Genomic DNA, 17,753 nt, shown 5'->3' with positions numbered 1-17,753 from the left:
CATTACTGTGTTAAACCCCACTTGATCATAGTGTATGATCCTTTTAATGTGCTGTTGGATTCTGTTTGCTAGTATTTTGTTGAGGATTTTTCATCTGTGCTTATCAGTGATATTGGCCTGTAGTTTTCTTTCTTCCTGACAGCTTTGTCTGGTTTTGGTATCACAGTGATGGTGGCCTCATAAAATGAGATTGGGAGTGATCTTCCCTCTCCTATATTTTGGAAGAGTTTGAGAAGGATAGGTGTTAGCTCTTCTCTAAATGTTTGATAGAATTCACCTGTGAAGCCATCTGGTCCTGAGCTTTTGTTTGTTGGAAGGTTTTTAATCACAGTTTCAATTTCAGTGCTTGTGATTGGTCTGTTCATATTTCCTATTTCCTCCTGGTTCAGTCTCAGCAGGTTCTACATTTCTAAGAATTTGCCCATTTTATTGACATATAGTTGCTTGTAGTAATCTCTCATGATCCTTTTTATTTCTTCAGTATCAGTTGTTACTTCTTCTTTTTCATTTCTAATTCTATTGATTTGAGTCTTCTTTTTTTTCGATAATTCTTGCTAATGGTTTATCAATTTTGTTTATCTTCTCAAGGAAACAACTTTTAGTTTTATTGATCTTTGCTCTTGTTTCCTTCATTTATTTTTCATTTATTTCTGATCTGATCTTTATGATTTCTTTCCTTCTGCTAACTTTGGGTTTTTTTTTTTTTGTTCTTCTTTCTCTAATTGCTTTAGGTGTAAGGTTAGGTTGTTTATTAGAGATATTTCTTGTTTCTTAAGGTAGGCTTGTATAGCTATAAACTTCCCTCTTAGAACTGCTTTTGCTGCAGCCCATAGGTTTTGGATTGTTTTGTTTTCATTGTCATTTGTTTCTAGGTATATTTTGATTTCCTTTTTGATTTCTTCAGTGATCTCTTGGTTATTAAGTAGTGTGTTGTTTAGCCTCCATGTGTTTGTATTTCTTACAGATTTTTTTTCCTGTACTTGCTATCTAGTCTCATAGCATTGTGGTCGGCAAATATACTTGAAACGATTTCAATTTTCTTAAATTTACCAAGGCTTGATTTGTGACCCAAGATATGATCTATCCTGGAGAATGTTCCATGAGCACTTGAGAAAAATGTGTATTCTGTTGTTTTTGGATGGAATGTACTATAAATATCAATTAAGTTCATCTCTGTCCATTGGTGAAAGTGGTGTGTTAAAGTCCCCTACTATAACTGTGTTTCTGTCGATTTCCCCTTTTATGGCTGTTAGTATTTGCCTTATGTATTGAGATGCTCCTATGTTGGGTACATAAATATTTACATTTGATATATCTTCTTTTTGGATTGATCCCTTGATCATTATGTAGTGTCCTTCTTTGTCTCTTGTAAGAGTCTTTGTTTTAATGTCTGTTTTATCTGATTTGAGAATTGCTACTCCAGCTTTCTTTTGATTTCCATTTGCATGGAATATCTTTTTCCATCCCCTCTCTTTCAGTCTGTATGTGTACCTAGGTCTGAAGTGGGTGTCTTGTAGACAGCATATATACCAGTCTTCCTTTTGTATCCATTCAGCCAGTCTATGTCTTTTGGTTGGAGCATTTAATCCATTTGAATTTAAGGTAATTATTGATACGTGTGTTCCTATTACCATTTTCTTAATTGTTTTGGGTTTATTATTGTAGGTCTTTTCCTTCTTTTGTGTTTCCTGCCTAGAGAAATTCCTTTAGCATTTGTTGTAAAGCTGGTTTGGTGGTGCTGAATTCTCTTAGCTTTTGCTTGTCTGTAAAGCTTTTAATTTCTCCGTCAAATCTGAATGAGATCCTTGCTGGGTAGAGTAATCTTGGTTGTAGGTTTTTCTCCTTCATCACTTTAAATATGTCCTGCCACTCCCTTCTGGCTTGCAGAGTTACTGCTGAAAGATCATCTGTTAACCTTATGGGGATTCCCTCATGTGTTACTTGTTGTTTTTCCCTTGCTGCTTTTAATATTTGTTCTTTGTATTTAATTTTTGATAGTTTGATTAATATGTGTCTTGGCCTGTTTCTCCTTGGATTTATCCTGTATGGGACCCTCTTTGCTTCCTGGACTTGATTAACTATTTCCTTTCCCATATTAGGGATGTTTTCAACTATAATCTCTTCAAATAGTTTCTCAGTCCCTTTCGTTTTCTCTTCTTCTTCTGGGACCCCTATAATTCGAATGTTGGTACATTTAATGTTGTCCCAGAGATCTCTGAGCGTGTTCTCAATTCTTTTCATTCTTTTTTCTTTATTCTGCTCTGCAGTAGGTATTTCCACTGTTTTATCTTCCAGGTCACTTATCCCTTCTTCTGCCTCAGTTATTCTGCTATTGATCCCTTTTAGAGAATTTTTAATTTATTGTGTTGTTCATCACTGTTTGTTTGTTCTCTAATTCTGCTAGGTCCTTGTTAAACATTTCTTGTATTTTATCCATTCTATTTCCAAGATTTTGGATCATGTTTACTATCATTATTTTGAATTCTTTTTCAGGTAGACTGCCTATTTCCTCTTCATTTGTTAGGTCTGGTGGGTTTTTATCTTGCTCCTTCATCTGCTGTGTGTTTTTCTGTCTTCTCATTTTGCTTATCTTACTGTGTTTGGGATCTCCTTTTCGCAGGCTGCAAGTTCATAGTTTCCGTTGTTTTTGGTGTCTGTCCCCAGTGGCTAAGGTTGGTTCAGTGGGTTGTGTAGGCTTCCTGGTGGAGGCGACTAGTGCCTGTGTTCTGGTGGATGAGGCTGGATCTTGTCTTTTTGGTGTGCCGGTCCACGTCCGGTGGTGTGTTTTGGGGTGTCTGTGGCCTTATTATGATTTTAGGCAGCCTCTGAGCTAATGGATGGGGTTGTGTTCCTGTCCTTTTAGTTGTTTGGCATTGGGTGTCTTGCACTGTAGGTTGCTGGTCATTGAGTGGAGCTGGGTCTTGGCGTTGAGATGGAGATCTCTGGGAGATTTTCACTCTTTGATATTACATGGAGCTGGGAGGTCTCTTGTGGACCAGTGTCCTGAACTTTGCTCTCCCACTTCAGTGGCACAGGCCTGATGCCTAGCTAGAACACCAAGAGCCTGTCTTCCACATGGCTCAGAATAAAAGGGAGAAAAAAAAGAAAGAAAGAAAGAAGATAAAATAAAATAAAATAAAGTAAAATAAAATAATGTTATTAAAATAAAAATAATTATTAAGAAAAAAATATTTTTTTAAGTAATAAAAAATAAAAAATGGACAGACAGAACCTCAGGAAAAATGGTAAAAGCAAAGCTATACAGACAAAATCACACACAGAAGCATACACATACACACTCACAAAAAGAGAAAAAGGGAAAAATATATATATACTGTTGCTCCCAAAGTCCATCTCCTCAATTTGGGATGATTCGTTGTCTATTCATGTATTCCACAGTTGCAGGGTACAACAAGTTGATTGTGGAGCTTTAATCCGCTGCTCCTGAGGCTGCTGGTAGAGATTTCCCTTTCTCTTCTTTGTTCTCACAGCTCCCACGGGCTCAGCTTTGGATTTGGCCCTGCCTCTGTGTGTAGGTCGCCTGAGGGCATCTGTTCCTCGCTCAGACAGGACAGGGTTAGAGGAGCAGCTGGGTCAGGGACTCTGGCTCATTCAGGCAGGGGGAGGGAGGGGTACAGAGTGCCGGGCAAGCCTGCAGCGGCAGAGGCTGGCATGACATTGCACCAGCCTGAGGCGCGCTGTGCGTTCTCCCAGGGAAGTTGTCCCTGGATCACGTGACCCTGGTGGTGGCGGGCTGCACAGGCTCCCGGGAGGGGCAGTGTGGATAGTGACCTGTGCTTGCACACAGGCTTCTTGGTGGTGGCAGCAGCATCCTCAGCATCTCATGCGCATCTCTGGGGTCTGCGTTGATAGCCGCGGCTCGTCTCTGGAGCTCCTTTAAGCAGCGCTCTTAATCCCCTCTCCTGGTGCACCAGGAAACAAAGAGGGAAGAAAAAGTCTCTTGCCTCTTCAGCAGCTCCAGACCTTTTCCTGGACTCCCTCCCTTCTAGCCGTGGCGCACTAACCCCTTCAGGCTGTGTTCATGCCGCCAACCCCAGTCCTCTCCCTGCGCTCCTACCAAAGCCCAAGCCTCAGCTCGCAGCCCCGCCCGCCCTGGCGGGTGAGCAGACGAGCCTCTCAGGCTGGTGAGTGCCAGTCGGCACCGATCCTCTGTGTGGGAATCTCCCCACTTTCCCCTCCGCACCCCTGTTGCTGCACTCTCCTCCATGGCTCTGAAGCTTCCCCCCTCTGCCACCCGCAGTTTCTGCCTGCAAAGGGGTTCTAGTGTGTGGAAACCTTTCCTCCACAGCTCCCTCCCACTGGTGCAGGTCCCGTCCCTATTCTTTTGTCTCTGTTTTTTCTTTTTTCTTTTACCCTACCCAGGTACGTGGGGAGTTTCTTGCCTTTTGGGATGTCTTAGGTCTTCTGCCAGCATTCAGTAGGTGTTCTGTAGGAACAGTTCCACCTGTAGTTGTGTTTCTGATGTATTTATGGGGAGGAAGGTGATCTCCGCCTCTTACTCTTCCGCCATCTTGAAACTCTCCTTTATTTATTTTTTAATATAAGTAAGTTCATCTGTATTTTCTTTTATTGCTTCTGGATTTTGAATCATTGTTAGTTAAGTTTTTGCTGCTTCCAGGTTATAAAGAATTTCTTTCTTATTTCAAATATGTACATATTTGATTTTTTGGTATTTAAATCCCTTGTTTGGAATTTGGTCCTGATCTGCGGTATGAGGTGTGGATCTGATTTTATCTTTTACTGTGTGGCTTCCCAGTTTTCCCAGCACCAATTATTAAAAAGTCACTTTTTCCCCTATTGATCTGAGCTGCTTCCTTTATCATATACTAAATTTCCCTGTACACCTGGATGTCTTGGATTTTCTGTTCTGGCCATTGTTCTCTTGATCCATGCATCCATTTATCCATCCATTCATCCACATTAGATATAGATACAGTAAAGCTGGCCTCACCAGCTCTTCTTTTTCTGTGTTTTCCTTGCTCAGTTGACTAGCTTGTTCATTCTTCCAAATGAGCTTTATAATCAATTTGTGTAGCACAAATAAACAAAACAAGCAGACAAACTAAACACCTAATGGTCTCTTGGTTAACACTTTGTTGAATATATACATTAACTATGGGAGAAATGTTATCTTAAGAGGATGTTCAGGTTTATTTGTGTGTTTAGGGATATGTTATAGTTTTCTTATTTTGCTGTTGAATGTTTCACATAAAATTTACACTTGGGGATCTTCCTTCCTTTCTTCCTTCCTGCCTGCCTTCCTTCCTTCTTCCCTTCCCTTTTTCTTTTGTTTCTTCTTCCTGTCTTCCTTCATTCTTTCTTTCTTCTTTCCCTTGATATTGTAAAGGAGGGTTCACTATCAATATTTTCTAACTAATTTTGCCTGTAATAGAGGAAAGCTATTGATTTCCATATGTTAATCTTATAGCTTACAACTTTTGTTTTTAGTTATTTTACACTGATTATTTTAGTATTTTTAGATATGTAATCTGATTATCCATGAAAGGAGTATAACTTCTTCCTTTCTAATTTGTATGTCTCCCGTTGTTTTTTCTCTTCTAATTTCGATGACTGAAACTCTAACACAATGTGAAATATTAGTAGAGATCATGAAGATGCTTGTTTTTGTTCTTTTTCTGACCTGAGTGGGAAATTCTAGTGTTTTCACGTTAGTTATCTTTTAAATGAGTGGAGAGATCATATCATTTTTCTCCTTAGCCCTATTATGATGACTATATATAGAGTACATTTTCTAATATTGAACCACGCCTGCATTTTTGGATTAAGCTCCCAAAATGGTCGTAATTTCCTTTCTAAATATGCTGTCGTGTACTGTTTGCCAATATTTTTGTAATTTTAAAATTTATATTCATAAGTGAGGCTGTAATTTTTCTTTCTGTATGGTCTGTCAGGTTTGGGGATCACCTTTATACTTACTTCATATAACACATTTGGAAGATTTTTGGAGAAGGATAAGTAGCATTAAGGATTATCTGCTCTTTAAAGAATTATCTAAGGAAAAAAATTGGATCCTGCTGTATTTTTTTCTTATGTAGTCTTTAAATATCTTTTTCTTTTATAGGAATTGGTCTTTTAAATTTTTCTATCTGTATTGGGATTAATTTTGATGAGTTTAGGAGCCTGAATTACTTGAGATCAGAACCATGTCTCTTTTGTTTACTTTTCTCAGAGGCTAGAGTTAACTGAAAAATCAGTAGTCTTACAATATGTGTGTATAGAGTACTTGTTATATAGTGTGTTAGGCATGCAGTAGAGAAAGAACAATTTAATCAACAAGTAGCATGCTTGTACTTCCTGGAAGTGTTGATGAATTGAACATATGAATTTACTTTCACTTCCTCCTAACACTTCACGTAAACAATCGTAATTGATTTTTTTTAATGGTCCTGTCAGTCAGCAGCTGATCCACCTTGCCCCTTACTACTTCCCAACCTTCAACTTTAATAATGAGGTGATTGTAAGAGATGTAAGGTGCACCTGGCCAGGAGTTAGGGAAGCTAAAGGAGGAGATAGCCCATCTGCAATACCAGCTGGCTTGGCTGCCCCACATTTGCAACTGAAGTCAGAAGATAAGCAGCAATGTGTGTCATCTGCAACAGTATCTCATGCCCTGCATCGACCTCACAGGCGTAAAATGAATGTGTGTGGTGTCACTTCCACCTTCCAAATCTCATGTAACATATCCCTCTAAATCACAGACTCTAGCAAGACCAAAGGAGAAGCCCTACAGACATTAACATGAGGGTTTCCCACAGAGTTGTCCAGCCACTTAACCCTACAATAAAGCCCATGGAGGGCAAACCACAAATGTTTGCTTAGTGCTGACACTTAGTGCTGACCACTGTTGAATACGAGAGGACCACACAAGATTACCTGACATCCCAGAAAAGAGTCTAACATGCCAGATAAAACAGAGACCAAAATAATCACAAAACAAGTAAACCAATTAAGCACGTGAGCACATAAACACACACACACCCCTACCTTGGAGGAAATAATGTACACAGAAAAAAGAAATTTTTCTAAAAAACTATATTACAATTAATATTTTCAGAGATTTTAGAGATATATTTCATCAATGAATCAAGAATTGTATGCTGTTAAAAAGAGAGTATTCAAAGGTGGTGGGGGGGGGTGAGGAAAGCCTCCAGGGGATTTAAACCTGGGAATGCCCCAAATGTCCTACAATGGCTTAACTGTTAAACATGCCGCCAGTGAAGCAGCCAAAACCTGGGAATGACCCAATGTCCTATGATGGGTTAACTGCTAAACAAACTGTGGTATATCCATACCATGGGCTGCCACTCAGCAATTAAACAGAAAAAAACTATTGGTGCATGAAACAACTCAAGTGGATTTCGAGGGAATTATGCTGTGGGAAGAAGCTAATTTCAAGAGGGAATGTCCAGCATGATGGTGGGGAGATGGCCAAAGGAGACAGCTATGTGCCAGGTTGGAAGCATACCAGTCCAGATTGCCACAGGTCAGAATGATCCAGAAGATAATTTTTCAAAGAAGTTGAAATCCATAGAATACCTGAAATGTCCAAATATTTTAAAAATAATAATAATTATTAGAGGCGTTTTCAAACATACACAAAAAGATAGAATAGTATAATTGTCCCCAATGTACCCTCCCCTGTTTCAGTATTTATCAGTAGGCTACCATTTTTGTTTCCACTATGTCCTTCTTTGTTTTCGATGAAGTATTGTAACAAACAGATTGTGGACATAATCATTTTACTACAAATCCCTAAGTATGTATCTCTGACAAAGATGAACGTTTTATCTTTTAGAACATAACCACACTACCATTATCATAGCCAAGCAAAATTTTAAAAATACTTAAAGATACTAAATCTGATTTTAATTTTTCTGGTTCTCTTAATTTTGTCTTTGCTTTGTTGGAATCAGGATCTTGACAAGGTCCATACACAGTGTTTGACTGATATGTTTCCTGCATTTCTATCCCCCTTTTTGCCATTTATTTGTTGAAGAGACTGAGTCAGATGTTCCCAGAATCTGAATTTAACTGATTGTGTTTTTATAATGTTGAGTGTGTTTCTTTACCTCTTACTGTGAGTTAGTGTTTAAATCTCAGGGCTTGATTAGATTCAACTTCAAATTTTTGGCAAGAATGTATCTTAGGTGGTGCTGTATATTTCTTATTACCTCACGTTGCAGGCATCTTGATAATCACTTTTGGGTGTGTTGAGATTGATCGGTGAGTTTGGGTATTGTTAATTTAATCCATCCACTAAAAAAGGACCCCCTCAACTTTTCATCTAATGATTTAGCAATCCTTGATAATTATTTTCTAATCCTTTATTTCATTGGTCTTTATTTCATTCTGCTGAGGGCAGAATCATGAAATGATTGTTGTCTTAAGTCAGTTCTGGAGTGGTCTGGAACGTGGCAATGCATAACTGATAACGCAGGTACTAGAGATGAAACAAGATTACCAAATAGTGGTTATTGTTGAAGCTAGTTGTGATATCAGGTTTATTTTATTACTCTCTGTGCTCTTTGCATGTATTTGGATTTTTTGTGATAAAAAGTTAAGAAGAAAATACTGAATTTAAATATCACTTGAAATAATTTGTAGTTAAATTCATTTAGTTTCCTTTCCATATTTATGAATTGCACCTTTTCTTCTAGTATATTTAATTTTGTTTTTTTGTTTTTAAGAATATTTATATTGATTCAAAGTTAAAAATATGGCATATTCAGAAAGGCCTAGTTTCTGTCCCTGTCCCCTTTCTCCCATTCTTTCTCTCTTCATAGGTATCCATTTAAATTAGTTTTCACCTGAATATTTTGGAAGGCATTTTAGAGAGTTGTTAGTGAATTTGTAGTTAAATTTGTGATATATACCTAGAAAATAAGGCAAATGAGAAGAAACGTAAGACAGTTATTAATTTCTAGAAAAATGAAATTGTGTTCAGGAAAGGAAACAACCACATTCGTGAATAGCATGCTTTCTGTTGTATTAGCATAAACAGTAATGATTAATCTAACTAAAATTGTGATCCTATTATATTGGCAGTATGTGGAAACCGAAAGTTCTTTGTATGTGGGGAGAGATGATGAAAAAAGCTAAATTCTCATCTTTCCTATTGGTAAGTGAATAGATGACCTATAAATATGGAAAATCAAGAAGTAGCAGTATAGACACACAATTTAGAGATACAATAGTCAATACCAAAAGAATAAGCTAAGAAATAAATGTCATCATCTCTGCACAGAAGGGAGGTAAGGCCTATTGGTTTTTCTTAACAAGTCTTGTGATTCATGAAAAAAAATTAAGTAAGCAAAACATTGACAAAGAATAAGAAGTGACATAGCATGAAACAATTTAACATTCATAATAATAGTTTATAGTTGTCAAGCACTTCCTACGTGCCAAGTACTATGCTAAGTGTTGAACATGGGTTATCTCTGAATCCTTACTTCAGTTGTATTAGATAGACTCTTTTTTTAATGCCTATAACCACATGAGATAATTAATGCTTTGAGAGTATATTAGCTCTTTACTGCTGCATGATGAATTACAGCAAAAGTTATCCTCTGGAAACAACAGACGTTATTACTTCATAGTTTCTGTGGGTCCTTGAGCAACTTGGCTGGGTAGTTCTGGCCCAGTCTTATGGGGCTGCCTTCAAGGTGTCAGCCAGGGCTACTGTCACTTCAGTTAAAACTCTGGAGAGAAGCTTCCAGGCTCATGCTGTGGACCTCTTCAAAGGGTTACCTCAGGACCTAGAAGTCGGTTTCTCTGAAAGCAGGTGCTCCAGAAGAACCCGAGTTGGAAGCCATGTGTCTTTTTACAACCTGGTCTTGACAATGACATCATCTTCTGTCAGAAGCGGGTCAGTAAGTCTAGACCACACTCAAGGGGAGAGCGTGAATTCCAAGAGATGCTGATGAGTTATCTTAAAGGTTGCCAGGTGTGTTATCAGATGTGTGACACACACCTTGGTGTGTTATCAGGTTTAGGCCAGGTTTAAGCTATATGTTATGCTCAATATGCAGGGTGCAAACTGACCCTCCCATGGACCCACAGCTTCAGAAATGGTGTATGACTGCAAGAGAGAATTACATGAGTACAAGGATCACCTTGAATTTACTCTAATTTATACAAAGTCAAAGCCTCTCAAGCTTTAGAACTTTATTTGTAATGAATTATTTGAAGCACTCCTCACACTTGATCATGTCAAACTACAGCTTCGTATTCCTGGGCTGGGACATTAGTCACAGGGGCATGGTAGTTAAGGTGAGGAGTTAGTGCTCTATCTTTAAAACTGTTAGGAGCCACTGAAGTGTTTTCAACACAGGAGGATGACATAATATTGGACGTGTACCTGCTGCTCTGAGCTACATTATTTTGTCTTAAGCATCAGACAACAGTCTACTTTCTCATGTGTGAAGCAGCAGATCCTCCTTTCCACCCTACCAAATTCATTCATGTGGGTGTAATGAGATTTATAAATTTCTTTTACTTTCAGACTGCTCAAAGTATCCCATCTCAGGACAGCTGTGTCTGCCTCTCTCTGAGCACATAAAGATCTTTATGGCTGTAACCAGGCTACGAGCTTTCTAAGGCACAGACTCATTGCCACATCCTTGGTCTGTTGTTCGGTGGCCACCACACTGTTGACACATATGAGGAACTCAGTAAATGCTTGTTAAGTCAAAATGGACTAAACTTGATTGGGCACCTACTATATGATAGTTATTGTGCTGAGTTCTGGGTATATAGAAATAAGACCGTGTCATTTTACTTTATAAATGAAAAGTCATGACTGTATATTCAGTTTTACATTCACTAATCAAACATTTTGTTATTGAGGTATAGTTAATGTACAATGTTGTGTTAGTTTCAAGTGTACAAAAAAGGGATTCAGATATACGTGTATATATATATATATATATATATATATTATTTTTCATATTTTTTCCCTTATAGATTATTACAAAATATTGAGTATAGTTCCCTGTGCTCTCCAGTAGGTCCTTGTTGGTTATCTATTTTATATTTAGGAGTGTGTACATATTAATCCCAAACTCCTAATTCATCCCTCCACCTCACCCTTTCCCCTTTGGTAACCATAAGTTTGTTTTCTCTGTCTGTGAGTCTGTTTCTGTTTTGCAAATAAGTTCATTTGTACATTTTTTTAGGTTCCATATATAAGTGATATCATATGATATTTGTCTTTCTCTATCTGGCTTACTTCGCCTAGTATGATAATCTCTAGGTCCATCCATGGTGCTGCAAATGGCATTATTTCATCCTTTTTAATGGATGAGTAATATTCCATTGTGTGTGTGTGTGTGTGTATATATATATATATATATATATATATATATACAACATCTTCTTTATCCATTCCTCTGTTGATGGACATTTATGTTGCTTCCATGACCTGGCTATTGTAAACAGCCCTGCAATGAACATTGGGGTGCATGTATCTTTTTGAATTAGAGTTTTCTCCAGATATATGCCCAGGAGTGGGATTGCTGGATCATATGGTAGCTCTATTTTTAGTTTTTTAAGGCACCTCCATACTGTTCACCTTAGTGACTGCGCCAATTTACATTCCCACCAACAGTTTAATAAGAGGGCTCCTTTTTCTCCACTCCCTCTCCAGCATTTATTGTTTGTACATTTTTAACTTTTGATCTCCCACTGTGAGTGTGGCATTCTGCTAGATGCTGGAACACAGCCTCACACTACACACTGCCACCACTCTTAAAGATTCTGTAACTATTGCAGGAGACAGAACAGTGTATGATGCCCTAACTTCACAGCTGTGCAAGTATAGGGGAAGGACAGACACATCAGCATAGGGAAGGGCTGTTTAAGAGGGAAGGGGAGACATTTTGGAGGATGTAAACTCGGAGTTGTTTAGAAGAATGAACATTAGGATGAATGGAGGATGCAAGCCCATCAAACATTGGGGTGCTAGTTTGTTAAGGCTTGGGGAGAAAGTTGAGGTTATAGGAGAAAGGAAAGAAATCACAATTGAAAGTAAATATAATAAGTAGGAGTTACTGATCCTCCAAAGGGATATGCAGAGCCAAGCCAAATTTCTTCTCTGCTGCCTTTGTGTCTTTCCAGCCCTCTATGAGCAATCCTGCGAGGTGTACAGGCACCACGGCAACACAGCTGGTTTCTTCTACATCGACTCAGATGGCAGTGGGACCCTGGGACCTTTCCAAGTGTACTGCAACATCACAGGTAAGGGTGCGGAATTCCTACTCACCCTTCATGTCACTACGTGATGCAAAGGGAAATCCACTGGAAGGGGACACTTGTATAAATAAAAATTTAAAGGACCAACTTCAGGGGGGAAATGGTATTTAGGTAAATAATAGGATTTAGCAGCTAGGTTATTTTCATGAGAGAAGAAAACCTATTAATGGTCTTGACAAGGTTCCACTGAACCAAGAATTAAATATCAAGCATTTTCTGCAGGGCGGAACAAGGTCATGTCTCTCTTAAAATGCAAAAACAGAAAGAGAAGGAAAATAACCCAACAGACAAAAAAGCAAAAGTTAAAATCAATAGAAAGCCCTGATTCAGGAAGTGGGAAAGCTTGATTCAGGTCTGGCTCTGAGGACCGTGTGACTCCGAGGGTCACTGTGAGCTTCAATTCTGCATCAGTGAAATGGAAATAGTAGTTCCTGCCTCTTAGAGTTGTGAGGATGAAACAAAATCATCTGTATTGCTGTAACTAGCCAGGGTAGTTATCCCACAGATGCCTAACCAAAACACTGAGCTATTTCTATTTTCCCTGGCAATCTCATAATATCTTGCCACTTTTTTCTAAAGTGCCTACGGACATATTAAGAACCAATTATTACATGGGTTTAGAAGCAGCATGTGATCACTAATTTATTCTTAAAAAAATAATTCCACACCCCAAACCTGATATAATATTTATTTAAAAATATAGCAATGCAAACACTCCCTCTGTTTAGAATGTCAGCTGGCACATACACATTTTTTTTTGTTTGTTTGTTTGTTTTGAGCACTGGCCTTCGGAGACACCAGCAGAATCATGTAGTGAAGAAGAAAAGTAGGAACCTATTAAGGCTCTTTGAGTCCTCAGGCCCCAGACTTCGCTGCAACAGGGTGACCACATCTGTGGAGGTCTGTCTATAGTCAGACATTGTCCTGGCCACACAGGATATGCAGAGAAATAAGGCATAGTCATTGTCATTCATGAGGCAGTAAAATCAGGGAAAATAGCATGCAGTATCACAGGTAGAAATGCAAGCAAGCCATTGCCAAAATGGTGATTGAGGACATTTAGCAGTAATTTGCCCATCTGAATACAAAAGGCCACAGGTTTTCTTCAGAAAATGCTAGTTACATGGAATTGGATGTCATTTCATTTCATTTCCATCATACTTTATCTCTTCAAGATGTATGCTAGCTGCTTCTCAATAGCCCTATAACATAATTAGAAATCGCGTTGCTGTTTTCTTTTCATGGTTGTGCCAGCCTATAATGTTCAACAACCTGGTCAAGAAGTAGGCTTCTCCGTGGATCTTGGTTATTTTCAAAATTAATTAACATATGGCTCTCTGGGGAATCATGCTAAAAATAGACTTTGCAGACCCAGAAATTCTAAATTCAGTAAATGTACTTCTATTGAGCTTTCCAAATGATTCTGATGCAGTTTGTCCCCAGTCCACAATTTACAAAAGAAGGAGAAAGTGTTTTGCTTGCAGAACAAGGCAAAGGAGATCAGTGCCTGCTGAGTGATGGGTGTGACAAATAATAAGAGGATTTGTGGTAATGGCATCAATGACTCAGCTCCTACCATCTTTGGGAACTGAACTGAGAGTTTACAAATACCATCTCTTTAATTCTTGGCAACAAAAATATGAGGTGGATATTTTTAACTCTATCTTACATAGAAGGAAAGAGCACATGAGAATTTCATGACTTGCTTGAGATAATAAATCCTGGGACTAATAGTCAAGACTCAGGAAGCAAACAAGACCTTCTGGTGCTGCAATAATCTATATCACTAAAACATTAATTGGATACTTTGTATTGCTTATGTTTTGCTTGAAGCCATGCTTTTATTTTTGTTATAAAAATAATCAATGCTAATTATGGAAACTTTAAGGAAAAGAAGAAAAGTCTGAAGAAATGTTAGTCACCTACAAACCGCAATCCAGGGATTGCTATTTGATTGTTAGAATTTCCTTGGGACTTTTTGCTATGAATGCATATGTGTGTTTTTCTATGAATGTATAGGTTCTTAAATGTATATTTTTACACCATGCATTTAAGACACAAGCATAGACATCCTACTTTCATTAAAATATATAGTTTGAAATTAAAATACATACATTAAATATAGCTTGACAAATTTAACTCTCCAAAATAATGTAAGTAGAATGACACTGATTCATAGATCTCATTTACATGAAATGCTCTGCCTCTCTTTGGAAAGACTTCTCTTGGGATTTATGTTTGATATGTTGTCCAGGAATGGCTAAAGATGAATGTTTATGTATATTAAATGTTGCCGTTTTGCTGATGTGATGCTGAAGGCATCAGGACCTCTGAGTTATGTCCCAAAATTGATAGGGTGCGTTGTGCACGACTGGGGATTTCTTTGAAATATGCTTTTCTGGTCACATGCAATTGCAAACTATATAGGTGTTTGGTTTTGTTTTTGTTTTCCTAAAATACCTGTAAAAGTAAAAGCAAACTTCTGTGTAGGCGAATTATATCCATATTTATCTGAAAAACATTTTTAATGCCTAAATATAATGATAATGTAATTTTTTATTTGTCAGTATTAACTGTTCTTAAAGGTGAGTGACTTACGACACTAGGAAAAGTGTGACAAAGTGGTCCAGGGAAGAGAGGAAGGGGGAGGGAGAGGAGGAGGGAGGGAGGAGAAGGGGAAACGGAAGGAAGGAGGAAATGGCCAGAGAAGACTTGCTGTGTGTTTAACTCCGGTTTCTAAGAGCACAAAGCCACTGGTCTCTGCACTTTACAGAGGTATTCCTGGGGCATAACACAGAGAGTGTAAACCAAGCTAGGACGCAGGGAACCTGGGCTCTCTCTCTTACAGCTCTTTGTGCCAGTTGGCTGGGTGCTCCCAGCCTGGCTGTGCATCTCAAAAATAAGGATCTGGAGCTAAGTGGGCCCTCAGGCCTCCCTCATTTAGAACTCCCTGAGAGATCATTTGAGGTTCCAGAGAAAAGGAGAAGTTTCCCCTAAGTCTGCAGATACTTGCAAATGGATGTCATGAGGGTAAAGGGCGGGTTTTAGTTGTGGAAAACTGTAAATCTGAATCCCAGCTGCCTTGCATCTCTCTTTACAGTGTACCCTGGGGGTAGTTCCTCATTTCTATAGGTGAGGTGGCACCTTGCCCCTCCCGGGAGATTTAAGTCTGTGCATCTTACCTACAACGGGGTGATCCTGGAGAGATGAGGGCCACGAGTGCTCAGCGAGCAGCTGCCCTCTTTGGTGTAAGGCAGTGTGATCTCTGCATGGGGACAGTAGGAAAAATTATAGGAGTAACTTAGGGGGTGATTAGGCTTATAGGTAAAGTGGACTGAATCTAGGCTTCTACAGGTTTCGACAGGGTGCCATAACCCAGGCTGCATTCTGACACTAGGGGGTAGAAGAGAAGGATGAGAAACATAGAGTTAAGTTTCTTCAGGAATACACACTTGGCCTACTTTTAACATCTCTAAATGATGTACAATTCATTTCAGCTCAATGTAAATTTGCACATTTCAGGCACTGCACAAACTGCAAAGGGTACACAATCGTGTCTGTCTTCGTCTCTTTGGGCTGGTCTAGCAACATTCCGCAAATTGAGTGGCTTCCAAAACCCCAGGAGTTTATTGTCTCACAGTTCTCGAGGGTAGAAGACCAAAATCAAGGTGCCAGCAGGGCCACAACCCCTCTGAAACCTGTAGGGGAGTCTCCTTCCTGGCCTCTCCCTAGCGTCTGGCAGTTTGCTTGACCCGTGGGTGCTCCTGGGCTCCTAGAAGCAGCCCCTCGATCTCTGCATCCCTGGGACTGTCTCCCTGCTTCTGTGTGATTACATCATAGTGACATTTTCCCCTCACATGTCTGTGTGTCTGTTTCCTCTTTTCTTATAAGGACACCAGTCATGTCGGCTTAGGGCCCAACCTAATGGAGTATGACATTATCTTAATTTGATTACATGTGTGAAGAATCTATTTCCCATTAAGGCCTTGCACATTCACAGGTACAGAGTGTTAGGTCTTTAAGCGGTCATTTTGGGGGACACAGTTCAACACATAACAGTATTATTTCAGTCTCCTCCACAGGCTAATCATGGAAAAGACACAGCAACAATTAAATTATCTTGACAAGGATAGCGCATGTGTAGTGTGTGTTGAGAGCCCACAAGAGGGGCACCTAAACCAGCCACTCGTGGAAGAGCTATCAGGCAGGCAGGAAACGTCGCTAAGAGCTGGATGGAGGGTAGGAACTGTCCAGAAGAAGACACAAAGGAAGGCATTTCCAGGAAGAGCAAATGAATGTCAGGAACAAGGTTCCAGGGTCCCTTGATCCTGCACGTTTGTGGGGACCACCCAACTCACCAGGATGAGTTGCTAGTTTAGAACACTGAAAAATGCATGTACCTGAATGACTAGAAAATAAAAAGATCACAGTGACTTGATTAGGGACAAGCAGAAGTTTCTGAAGATCCATAATCTGAACTATAGTTTCCCAGCAAGGAAATCGGCTATGTTAATTCCAGGGAAAAGAAGATTTTTTTTCAATTTAATTTAATTTTTATTTTATATTGGAGTGCAATTGATTTACAATGTTGTGTTAATTTCAGGTGTACAACAAAGTGATACATATATCCATTCTTTTTCAGATTCTTTTCCCATACAGGTTATTACAGAATGAGTAGAGTTCCCTGTGCTATACAGTAGGACCTCGTTGGTTCTCTATTTTATATATAGTAGTGTGTATACGTTAATCCCAAACTCCAGTTTTTATCAGATCATTCTTGAGCATGCCAGACTATTTAGGTGACCCTGAAGGCAAGATGAGCAACTTTCTGAGTACCAACAACAAGCCACCATCCTCAGGTTATACACGGTCTTTAGCACTGTTCCCCTCTCTGGAGGACCGGATCTGGCTTACATTAGGGACTGTTTACAAAGAGATGAATGTACAAGAAGAAATTATGAGAATATACTGTACTATAGAGCTAGTAACAAAGGAGATGTTCCCACCATCAGGCCCATGGAGGGGAGGGGAGGGCAAATACACAGTTATTTCCCGTCTTGATGGATACAATGCCGTTTCATGTATCTAGACCTGTACAGCTATCATCAGGCATTGCAAGAAGTTTGCAAGGACGGTTTAGTCAAATCTTGAAAGCAAAACTTGTTTTCCTTCTCAAAGAGCTCCTAATGCATTTGCAAACCACCTTGCAAGTTTCCATATCTTAACATTCTTGCTATTATGAGGCTCTGTTTCTCACTCCTTTGGCAGCAGGCTCTGGCTTCATTAAAACTCATCAAAGCATGCATAATGGAGTAGGCAGAGAAGCTGCAATTAAAGTCTCTCCAATATTCCTGTACATAAGTATGCAGTGGGATTGCAGGTAATAGATTATCATCCAAGTCACTGACAGAAAGAAAGGAATGTGTCCATTCAGTTTGGTCTAAGAGTTGTTGGCCTTGCTT

The 17,753-nt window shown here is 39.1% G+C and overlaps 1 protein-coding gene across 2 annotated transcripts in view; it reads left to right on the top strand.

Annotated features, from left to right (window-relative positions):
* CNTNAP5 (contactin associated protein family member 5) overlaps positions 1 to 17,753 on the top strand; it is an 881,675-nt gene that overhangs the window by 593,500 nt on the left and 270,422 nt on the right. For both annotated transcript variants that reach the window (XM_065881152.1, XM_065881151.1), the window contains exon 12: positions 12,157 to 12,276. In XM_065881152.1, the coding sequence (XP_065737224.1) occupies positions 12,157 to 12,276 (120 nt within the window). The remainder of the gene's footprint in view (positions 1 to 12,156; positions 12,277 to 17,753) is intronic.

Source organism: Phocoena phocoena, chromosome 7, assembly GCF_963924675.1.
Source record: "Phocoena phocoena chromosome 7, mPhoPho1.1, whole genome shotgun sequence".
NCBI lineage: Eukaryota > Metazoa > Chordata > Mammalia > Artiodactyla > Phocoenidae > Phocoena > Phocoena phocoena.
This window is presented reverse-complemented; position numbering and strand designations above follow the sequence as displayed.